This window comes from Harmonia axyridis, chromosome X, assembly GCF_914767665.1.
Source record: "Harmonia axyridis chromosome X, icHarAxyr1.1, whole genome shotgun sequence".
Classification (NCBI taxonomy): Eukaryota; Metazoa; Arthropoda; class Insecta; order Coleoptera; family Coccinellidae; genus Harmonia; species Harmonia axyridis.
The window spans coordinates 26,792,433-26,804,358 of record NC_059508.1 but is presented as its reverse complement, the minus strand read 5'-3'; the positions used below and the strand labels follow the sequence as shown (position 1 = coordinate 26,804,358).

Here is an 11,926-nt window from a genome sequence, read left to right as displayed (position 1 = left end):
CGAAGAAAAATGATAAATTCCCTGAATAATTTTAAGGAGCAAATGTCCTATACATGGGCCCGCAAATGCTATGTTTTCTGGATAGAGGGTACCTACGTTTCTTGTAGTCCTACTTTTTTGTGATGCATATAACATTTTATCGAATCTCTTATTGATCCTCTCTACAGATTGAATAAATAAATACCAAAAATTATAATTAATTATTTATCACTGGATCCTATAATAATTTGAATTTTCCTTGGGATTTCTGAAAATTTGTTTGACAAGAAACCGTAAAGTGTAGTACTGGACCAGAGATTCTTTTCACATTTTTCTAAACAACCAGTGGTTCATCAAAAAGGTCTGGTGAAAAGAAGCGGGCACTCTTCCAGAAAAAATATCACAAAAACTTTAAATTGGAATATCTATGCCAAATTCAGTTAAATATCTTGTGGGGAGAAGGTGCACCCTCGTTAAGCTAGCAGAAAGACTTTCGAATTTTTGATTTTTATTTTGATTTTGTAGGCTTATTTATTATTACCTTATTCAAAAATTTTTTTTTCTTGAATTGTCGGAGAAATCGCGGGTTCTGCGAGCTTTACGGTTGAGCTAGCGGAACCCAATCGTAACTATACTCCTCAGAATAATTTAAATAACATAATAATTTTAGGCTCTATTCAAACTAATTTATCACCCTATTCCGGCGTTTTGATAAGTAAATACACCTTTGACGACTTGGTATAATCGTTTTGGTGTTTCGCCTCCTGTCAGATTGTGATTATTTCCATAGTAACGTACTTGGAAAAAAAAAAAAGTCAAGCTCACTGAAATGTCATTGAATTTTTTAAAAGGCAGCGCTTTGGTTATAGGTCCATTAATAAATAAGAAATTGAAATTATTTTTCGTGATATAATCATAACGAATACCAGAGTGTAGACTATATATTTCGATTATGCGGACCTTTTCATCTCGTCGTATATCGGGAAACACCACGCGAGTTGCACTCTCGTGTCTCAGTGTTTAATCGAATATTATATATGCTCTTATGACATAATAACTGATCATTCAATGAATATTAAGTGAATATTCAATGATTATTTTGTTAATACTTATTCGAATATTCCAGTATTCCACTCAAAAAACCTAGCCACCTATGACTGGAACTTTGTTGATATCTTTAAATAAATAAATATATTTCCGGTGGTTTAAAAAATAATGAGCATTTCACAATTGAAAAAAGATGGAATTGTCATAAATAATATTTTGCTATTAAAGTCATCTAGACTTTCTTCCTCCAATCCATGTTTGAATGCCTTTAAAACTGGCACAGAATCTCCATCAATATCACGATATTCCAACATAGCCACCATGCCATCAATTTCCATAGCAGAAAAATATGCATAATTATTCAACAGATTTATTGAATGAACAGGTAATACTGAACACAGTTTACTGTTATCTGATGGATAAATGTAAAAATGTTCGTTATTCTTGGAAAGTCGAGACAAAATTTTTTTTTACAACAACGTTTACTCATATCTGTAATGTGGGAAAAAAGTTTGATAACGAAGTTGAATCTTAATTACTCAATATTTTTTTTTATTACCAATTCGATTGTTCTCACCTTATACTGGGTTTTCCTAAAAAGGAGTTACGAAGGAAAATATTCCTTGGATAATTTTAAGAAAAAAAAGTCCTATAAACATGAGACCGCAAACGCTTTGTTTTCGAGATACAGGGTGTTTCTTGTATAGTCATACTTTTTAGTGATGCTTATATTTATTAGTTTATCGAATCTTTATTAATCTTCGCTACAGAATTTGTTGATAAGTACCAGAAGTTATAATCAATTTATTCATCACAGCTTACTAACTGGATTTTTATAATAATTTGGATTTTCCTGAGGATTACCAGAGAGCTGTTTGAATTTTTTTTTCGAAATCGATAGCAGATACGACAAAACTATAACAAACCAAAAAGTGTTGTACTAGACAAGAGTTTCTTTCCACATTTTTCTATAGAACCAGTGCTTCACCAAAAAATAGTTCTGGTGGAAAGAAGCAGGTACCCTTCCACAAAAAATATCACACTGCAGATTTGCAAGCATATCACAAGCTGAAAACTTTAAATCGGAAGATCTATGCCAATTCAAATTGAATATCTTGTGAAGGATAGGTGATATGAGAAAAAAACTTGAACTTTAACACCGGCATCTCAAAAACAAAGCGTTTGCGTAATCGTGTTAGGACTTTTTTTCCTAATAGGATCCGAGAAATCTGTCATTTTCATTTGTACCTCCAATTTAGGAACACCGTTCAGATATAATCAATTCAAAACTGATATATTCACAAAAAAAATTGCAATTTGAATGATCCACAATAAATTATATAACACAGCCCAGACAATTTTCAGATGGGAATTACTCAGTTCAGTTCTTCGACAAGTACAGTATTGTGACGAAAATTATACAAAAAACCGAAAACAACGGGTAGGTAAGTGTATACCGATGACGAATGCAAAAATCACAGGTAACAAAAAAGGGGCGATGCCGAGAAAACGGATAGATGAAGGAAAATAATAAACCTCGGACAAAGACGAGCTGAAATGCAATTAATGTACTCATTTTGAAAGCGATAATAAACTCATAAACGGTAAAGGGGTCCGATTTTTTACTGACGTGTCGATTTCAAAGGAAAGAAAAATGATTATTATTATTGGTTCATTTGATGGAGAAATTTTCGTTATTCGTATTCGCGATATTTCTAAAATTTTATATTTTGAAAATCTTGGGGTGGGGTAATCACACCCTGTACCTCCCCATTTCTACGCTCTTGGATTGAAAAAAATGTTGACGAAAAAATGGAATACTTACACTTTGAATTAATTAACCTTTGTTTTAGAGTCTAAATCAGACTCCTCCATTAGACAAACTCTTAAAATGTTCAGAATTTGTCAACACAGAGAGACATATTGGTCTATCTCATTATAAAATTTTTCACTGTCAATTCATTTTTCAGTAAATTCATCAAATATGTACGATCTACTCCTATTATAGGGAATAAATATCACTATTCTTTACCTCTATAAAGCGGTTTAGGTCTATATTATCTTGTAGGGGAGAGTTGGATAATACCGCGCGGTTGATAATTCCGCGCTTCAGTATTATTCAAAAACTATCCACTTTTTCTTTGATGTAGTGTGTATACATCAAAGCTGGACATGCCTACATCCTTCTCCGCGCAATGCCATCACGGTCCCTGAAACGACGAAAATAGCACGCCCTGTAGAAGTTTTTTTCGTCACTCCTTATAATTTTTCGCGTACTTTCAGTAAGAGGTAAGTAATACTGTATTTATATTGTAATACTTTAATACTATAAATTTCTAATGCTTGTACACTGTAGAATTATTGACCGAATACTTTTTTACGTACTATAATATTTCCCATAAAATTTTGAGCTTAAAAAATAAAATTATCAAGTTTGATTATTCCGCGCCGGGGCGCGATATTATCAATCCGTAAAATATGAAGTCTGTACTTGAGGCTATTCGAAACGGAAATAAAATAAAGACATCTGCTAGAAACTTCAGACGAAAATTTACTTAGACTTCATGTTATAAAAAAATATTTACGTTTTGTTGTCATATAGACTTTAAGTTTCCATCAATACTTATTGCGTGATATTTTATATACTGATTTAATTTTGAGAAGAAGATTCGGCTCTCCCTATCTTCACGCAGAAAAATTACTCAGAAAGATATCAATTTTTTTATTATTAGATACTTTTGTTACTTACCCATTCGCGAGCAAATAATGTGCGCACGATTTTGTCAAACCTGGGCACGATAATATCGAATCAGTTCGATAATACCGCGCCTCTATTTTTTTTTATAAATTGACAATAAATACTTTTTGATTAAATTTCAGAAGTTTTTGTTATGCGGTTATTGTACCTGAATAAATGTCCTACTAATTACTCAATATTGTTTCTTTCAATATCAAATAGTTTCCTAATTATAGGTCCAAGTCCTTAGGGGCTCGGTATTATCCAACTCTCCCGTAAGTCGAATTTAATCAAGAACGAATTGTATAACTCGAACTACGCCTATGTCGAACTATACGTAACTCGACGAAAAATCTTGCTCCCGTGGTGTTTCGAGTTATACGAGTTAACTCTTAACTGCATTAATTATCATATTTGATATATCGTATTTTTAATACTGCTAGGGCTAGGGACATCTATGAGCGAGTGTACGAATTTTATGACGTTACTCATTGGAGACAGTAATTCGGATACCTATAGTGAAATGATTTGCAACATTAATCGCAATTTCTCTTAATTCTGGTGGTGTTAAATCGATTTCGTCAGACATAACTAACGAATTTAATGAGTAATTGTAAATTATTTCAAAATTCTAAATGTACGATTCATATTCAAATTCCGTAATCTGTCAATGTTCGTAACAGTCACACCAACTGCAATGATACAATACAAATGTCACTAGGATATTCAATCTAAAATTTTCATTTAATTTCGACAATAATTCACAAAACTTGACTGAAATAGAGACAATATCGTCTAATACTCGTTGCAGAAGGCAATTCCAACACTCATGCGTTCGAATTTCGCATTCGTGTTAGAATAGAAGCCCATTCTGCAACTTGTTTTAGAATATAGTCCGTTCAGGAATTATTGACATCCCGGGTGGCTGGTGGAAAATCGAAATTAAGTTGGTAATGGCTCATTCGATCAGTAACATTTTGAATTGCAGATTTCGGGTTGGCATTGGAAATGTCATTGACAGGAGGTTAGATTATTCAGTTTGTTTGTATTATTGGTTTTGATCCAAGAAATTTTGAAACTAAAAAGTTGTATCAATTTCAAACACACATTGATTAGTTTATTTGAGTATTTCTCACAGTACTGTTTGAAAAAAGAAGGCAAGTCATTACAGCCTGGATTATTAGAGGAAGAAAATCTGTGCAATACGATTTCACCTTCAAAGAATCATTGAATGATTTGATCGTTACCAAAAGCAACCAATATATCAGTCTGGATAAAATTTGACCAAAAAGCATCTGAATTTCAATAAATCAAAGACAACATTACATAAAATTTATTGGTCACAAGTTCAAAACAGTAAATAAAAGGAAAATTCTTATTGATAAACAGAAAAATATAATAAGTTGAGTACGATTTTATGGTGAATACGTCAGAGGAAAGAAAATATAGAGGTGCCTTATAGCATTTGTTGACATCGCTATAACATTTTTGTTTACAAACACTTATAATGTACTGCGTTGCCATTCTGAGGAAGAAGTAAACTTTTCTCCGTTCTGTGGCATAGATGTTTTGCGAATATTGTGGGGATTTGGCAACACGGTTCTGTTGTTGTTATTGCACGTGACAACTAGAGGGACGTTAAGGGTTAACTGTTCATTTTAATTTCACGTTTGTAATCGTCGTTATTTTATACAAGTTTGTGAATTTAAAGTTACATATTGTTAATTTTAATCATGGTAAAACCTCGAAAAACATGTATAGTGTGTAAAACATCCGGAAATGAAAACCTAACCTATCATAGGTAAGTTCGCGTTTTGAGTCCATAGGCGTAGAATATATCTCGTCTAAAAAATTCGATCCATTCTTTAACGATTTCCTAAAAATTTTCTTGTTTTATGTTCGAATCTATACGCATCTCTAATATCTATCCTATTCATGAAGTAAAATTTAACCATAAGAGACACTAGAATGAAGTGTAATCTGAATAATGTGAAATTGTAATGCAGTGCCAACTGTGGAATTTTTTCTAAAAAGTATGTCAGTAGATTTTTGATAGATTTCTGAACGATGATGGTAGATTTTTAGTAGATAACTCCAAAACCAGTAATCAGTAGAAAGAAAGAATTAGAAGAACGATTCCGTTGGAGGAGAGGCTCATTGATCATTTCGGACAGAGGAACTGTTTTTTTGATTATCACACATAAATGTTTTTCAAGCCAATTGACCTTATTGATTCCTTCAACCCAAAAAGAAAAATCATGAAGCTGTCATACTTATCGAAATTGTAATAAATCATGTGTTAAAACTTCTTAGTGTTATTACTGTGTCTTCTCCCCAATGCATTGTGAATCAAATTTGAAACAAATGAATTCCCCCTTTATTTTTGAGAAAAAAAGGTAGTATGAATTTTTTTAACTTACAACTTCTGTTGTGTCGGCAGCACACAATTGCACTTTTCTGTATTGTGGGTTGCTGACTCATAAAATGATTTGAAAATATTGGCAATATGAGCCAATATGGAACGAGCGGTTTTTTATAACAGCAAAAACATTATTATTAATTGGAACTGTTAATGAGAGTGATATACTTTCTTGTTCTCCGCATATTTCGTCGCTATAAACAATAGTATTCGCATTATCGCTAATTTCGATAAGTTTATTGACTTCGCTGTGTGTGGCAAATTAATTCAAGTGTTAGTAACTGATAGAGACAGTAATTAGTTATAAGGTTCAAGAATATCAAGTGCATGACCACTGGTGTGCCATCATTGAGGGATCCCTCCAGGCCTACGAAAGAAAAGGAGCTTTTATATTCAGTTTCTCATTAGCGGAAAATCTGTGAATTGTTTTTGCCATCGCAACATCTATAATAAAAATACAGTCCATACTCGCTCTACTTATTAAATACAGTGAAGAGCTAACAACTTCTTTCTCTTTTGCAGTCAGGCTATAAATTAGCCTTTTACTGCTCCATCTCAATATAATTCACCTCTGGTGAGCTATTTTGATCTGCTCTAGCAGGTGGCAAAGTTTGTGTAATCATTACACAATCTCTGTGCCAGTAAGGGTTTGGCTCTAATACACACTTCTTAGAGAAGTGCCATCTTCGGTCGTTTGTGTTTCCTAGGAGCTTTTTCATCGTAGTCGCAAGCCTTCCTTATAAAAGGGTTTGCATGATTTTCCATTTCAATGAAGGTCTTCACGCTCAGATCTTTTAGATGGTCGCCCAGGAATGGTATTTTCAGGTCTTCATGTACCTATCCGTACCTTGCTGACAAACCAAGCTGCATTTACGGCTGGTCTTAGGATCGTATTCTGCACGACTTGAAGTCTCTGCAGGTGCGTCTTTGCGGCGTATCCCCAAGCCGAACATGCGTAACACATGACCGGCCGGATGGTAGACTTATAAAGAAGAAGCTTGTTGGAAAGAAACATTTTTGTGCTTTTGCAAAGTAGCGGTTGCAACGCTGCCGCTGTTGTCTTTCCCCTTCGTCACAGCTGATGTGACGTGTTGGTTCCAAGTGAGCTTTGTGTCAAGTATCACTCCCAGATACTTGGCCTCGTTTTTCCATTACAATCCTCCTACCGAACATTACGACGAGTCCGATGGGATCTATTTTCTTTCGGCTAAAAAAACTGCTTCGATCTTCTCAGGGTTTCTTGTAGGTACTTCGTTGCCATTTTGGGACACCAAGAACTGGCAAGAAAGGCGGTATCGTCAGCGTAAAGTGCCATGGAGTTTTTCACCGTTTTTGGCATTTCGGATACATATATTGTGAAAAATATTGGAGACAGCAGAGATCCTTGCGGAACTCCGGCTGAAAGAGACCTCTCTGAAGACAATACTCCGTCAAATCTGGCTCTAAACTTGCGAGAATGCAGGTAAGAAGCTAAAAGTTGGACCATGGAGAGTGGGAAACCTGCCGTAAGCAGTTTGTATAGCAGTCCTTTGGGCCGTACTTTATCAAACGATTTGGCTACATCCAAAAACACAGCAACTGTGACTTGTTTCCGGTTATATCCATCCGTGATTGGTTCCACTACTCGGAGCACTTGTTGCACAGTGGAATGTTGGCTTTAAAAACCGAACTGTTCCTACTGTATGATATTCTTTTCTTTCGTTATTGTGTTGAATCTTTAGCATTGACTATATTCGTCAGTGCTACTAAAGCTTTTCGAGGGAGGTTCCGCAACGTCAAGTTAGTAATGCCGTCCGGTCCTGGTGCCGTTCTCACTTTACTCGACATAATAGTGTTCTGGATTTCCTGAACGGTTCGAAACCAATAGCTTCCGTTGATTCATTTTTCACTTTGCGGTTGACGTCCTCAATGTGGTCCAATTCCGCATAGTTGTAACTACAGCTGCATTGGCGTTGGAGGTTATCTGCGAAAGCTTCAGACTTTTCTTCTGGACTGTATACCATTCCTCGTAAACCGTGAATCGGCGGGGTTGGTTTCCTATCTGAGTGCAATGCTTTGGCCATCCGCCAAACACTGTTGTCTTCTGTGGAAAGAGAAAGTAGTTTCTCTTCCCAACTATCATTCCGGACCTTTCTGAGAGCCTCCTTGACTCTATCGTTGAGCTAGAGTGCTTCTCTCTGATAAGCTCCGCCATCAATAGGTTATTACCACCAATAACACCCAAGAATCGCTCGAATTTCATGTTTTCTATTTTCAGCTGTTTGAAATGCAGGAATAAGAAAAAACCTTCTAATTTTACACAGACATCCTAAAGGACTAATGAACACGTAGGTACCTTTCATTTTGCAAACACAGAACCTTTCAGAAACTATAATTGATCATTTCAAAGAGCGATTTAACGAGCACACATATATAGGTATTAAATATGAATAACAAATATTAATCGCTCTTTGAAATGATCAATTATAGTTTCTGAAACGTTTATTTGTGATTGCAAAGTGATAGATACTTACGTATCAATTAGTCCTTCAGAAAGTATGTGTGAAATTAGCAGCCTTATATTATTCATTCGGTACCTGCATTTTTTTTTTGCCGAGCTTTCGGATTTTATTCAATCCATCCTCAGGGCTTCTACAAGATATCAACAAAAATTATCAGTTACAATAAAGAGAAAAAATAAACATTCTATATATATATATATATATATATATATATATATATATATATGAACCCATCGGTTCATATTTGACACCCTTATGAGAGATAAGTTCAACGGTTGATATATATGTTTTTTCTTTGTAAATATAATATGGATTGTACCGTGTGTGAAATATTGTGCAATACGGGATAGGAATGAGAAAATTGGCTTCTCGATTAGAAAATGTGTGATCTCGTTATACGCGGAGGGGATTAACTTAGCGAGAATTATCAACTCAAACGGGTGGGATGAACGGAACTTGTTCTTCTTGATAGTGCCAATCCGTTATCGGATATTGGAGACCATTCTGGCTATTGTGACCTTATTCACTGTTGCACGAAACAGTCCAATTGTTGTTTCCCAGAACCAGACCCTCAAATTTCTGAGCCACGAAATTCTCCTCCTGCCGGGACCTCTCCTTCCCCCAACCATGCCCTGCTGTATAAGCTGGAGAAGGCTGTATCTTTGTTCATTCCGCATGATGTGGCCCAAGTACTCCAGTTTCCTCCTCTTCACGGTGTCAACAATTTCAGTTTTCTTGTTGACTAATATTAGAACCCTCTCATTGGTCATGTGCTCTGTCCAATTGATTCGGAGTATTCTTCTGTAGAGCCACATCTCGAATACTTCAAGCCTCTTACACGAAGCTTCAGTAAGCGTCCATGACTCCACCCATACAGAAGCACAGGAAAGACATAGCACTTCAGAAGTCGTATTTTGGTCTTCTTGTTCAGGTCGTGAATCGTGAAAAGTTTTTTCATTTTAATGGAAGCTGCTCCTGGCCTTTTCAATCCTACAGCGGATTTCCCTCGAATGATCCCATGCCGAGGTACGAAATTGTTTCGACTCTCTACCATTCTGTTGTCGATGTAAAGTTGATGAACGGAACGCGCAGAAGAAATAATTATATATCTTATCGCCGCCTACCGTCATCGATTCTGTGAAAATATTTTATGGAATAATTTATATAAGCCCATTTCTTAATTTGTTCAAATTGATAAAATAAGGTGGCAATAAAATTTGGATGAGAAATGTTACTCCTAGTGCACTACTAACCAAATGCTTATAAACTTGAATAGATAACACTTTTGTTTGTCCTCGGAATATTTTTACATTTTGCGATCGTATGGTCACAGCAATTCCAAGTAAAAAAAAAATTAATAAATAATATTTATAGTTAGGTGAATGAAAATGTTAGCTGTTTACCCTTAACGCTGAATTCCAAAAGAATTATCTCGTCATAGTAATTTGGTTGCCCATCTCACGGACAGGCTTAGGCTTTGTGGGAATTTTGTTTGCTTTCGGATTGTATGATATTTGTGTAATGGAAAAAACGAGAAAAAGTTAACTTTGTGGTCCTGAAAAGGACCGATAGCAATATTTCGATGGTGAAATTTAACCTCCGAAACCGTACAACGTACGACCTTGGCGTTTCAAAGCATATACGACGTCCATTGCTGTTACAGTCTTCCTTTTTGCGTGTTCGGTGTAAGTTACAGCGTCTCTAATAACGTTTTCTAGGAATACCTTAAGTACACCTCTAGTTTCTTCGTAAATCAAACCAGAGATACGTTTCACCCCACCGCGGCGGGCCAATCTTCTGATAGCGGGCTTCGTGATTCCTTGGATATTGTCTCGTAGAACTTTCCTGTGACGCTTAGCGCCACCTTTTCCCAAACCCTTACCACCTTTGCCTCTGCCAGTCATTTTTCAGTTAACGACTACAATAACAAGAATTAACTAAAGGTTTTAGCGGAAAATACGGCTTTTATACCATCACAGTTTTCCCCACCACTAGATCTACACGACCAACCAATGATATTGCGAGAATGTGCAGTGGAACCGCCTACCTATTCCGCTATAAATAGATGAATCTAAGATTTCCCTCAACTAGTTTATACCCATACTCGAGATGGCCCGTACGAAGCAAACCGCAAGAAAATCCACTGGCGGAAAGGCACCGCGTAAGCAACTTGCCACAAAAGCGGCACGTAAAAGTGCACCCGCTACTGGTGGCGTAAAAAAACCTCATCGTTACCGTCCAGGTACCGTAGCTCTTCGTGAGATCCGTCGTTATCAGAAAAGTACCGAGCTGTTGATTCGCAAACTTCCTTTCCAAAGGTTAGTGCGCGAAATTGCCCAAGACTTCAAGACCGATCTCCGTTTCCAGAGCTCCGCCGTGATGGCCCTTCAAGAAGCTAGCGAAGCTTATCTGGTCGGTCTATTCGAAGATACAAATTTATGTGCCATTCACGCCAAGAGAGTAACCATTATGCCGAAGGACATTCAACTTGCTCGACGTATCCGTGGCGAACGTGCTTAAGCATCTTTTTCACAAAGTTTAAAATCGGTTCTTTTCAGAACCACAACTTTTTTTTTTTACATTTATACAATTGATTGATTTCTTATAAGGTATCCCAAATTAAAGATCCGATATCAATAGTGCAATATAACCTTACTTAATTTCTTCCAACAAAATGCGTTACGAATTTCAATTTTGATTATGGATTTTCCATCAGTCTTTTGATATCCTCTATATCTTGGCGCAATAGCTTATTTTAAGCTGGAAGCAAATTATGCCGTCTTATTTCCAATTCGATCACTCAACTGCAAAAGATTCTGATGACCAGCATTAGAGAGAAGCGATACCGTGATTTCTAGATCACGTTGTGAAACGTGAACGTTACTTTATGATATCAGTGAAATTAAAGCGTGACGTGATCACTGTTTAGGTTGCTTGTTAATAATATTTGTATGAATCACCCAAACCTTAGTTCGTTTATCTTTGCAACTCGAATTGGTCACTCATTCAAAGCAAAATTGTTATGAAAACATCCATTTTTCTTACATATTCAACTCTTTTCCTTATTTCAGATTTAGTTAGGAACGTAACAGAAGGATATCGATTTTTCAAATGTTTCCTCAAATTTGAAGAGGTGATTTTGAAAGATAATTTCAACTTGCATAAATTACAAGTAGCATAATTTACATCAACTTTTGTGAAGAAAGCCCAAAGATTGCTGGTCTTTCGCCTGTTATTATTCTT

General features: G+C 35.9%; 2 protein-coding genes across 2 annotated transcripts; one reads left to right on the top strand and one right to left on the bottom strand.

Moving 5' to 3' along the window:
• Positions 1-10,229: 10,229 nt before the first annotated feature.
• Positions 10,230-10,624, bottom strand: LOC123686234 (histone H4). The gene has a single exon (XM_045626250.1). The coding sequence runs from the start codon at positions 10,585-10,587 to the stop codon at positions 10,276-10,278; it is 312 nt and encodes a 103-aa protein (XP_045482206.1). The 5' UTR covers positions 10,588-10,624; the 3' UTR covers positions 10,230-10,275.
• A 162-nt stretch (positions 10,625-10,786) lies between these two features.
• LOC123686220 (histone H3) lies at positions 10,787-11,292 on the top strand. The gene has a single exon (XM_045626236.1). It carries the CDS (start codon positions 10,793-10,795, stop codon positions 11,201-11,203), a length of 411 nt encoding a protein of 136 aa, XP_045482192.1. The 5' UTR covers positions 10,787-10,792; the 3' UTR covers positions 11,204-11,292.
• Positions 11,293-11,926: the final 634 nt, after the last annotated feature.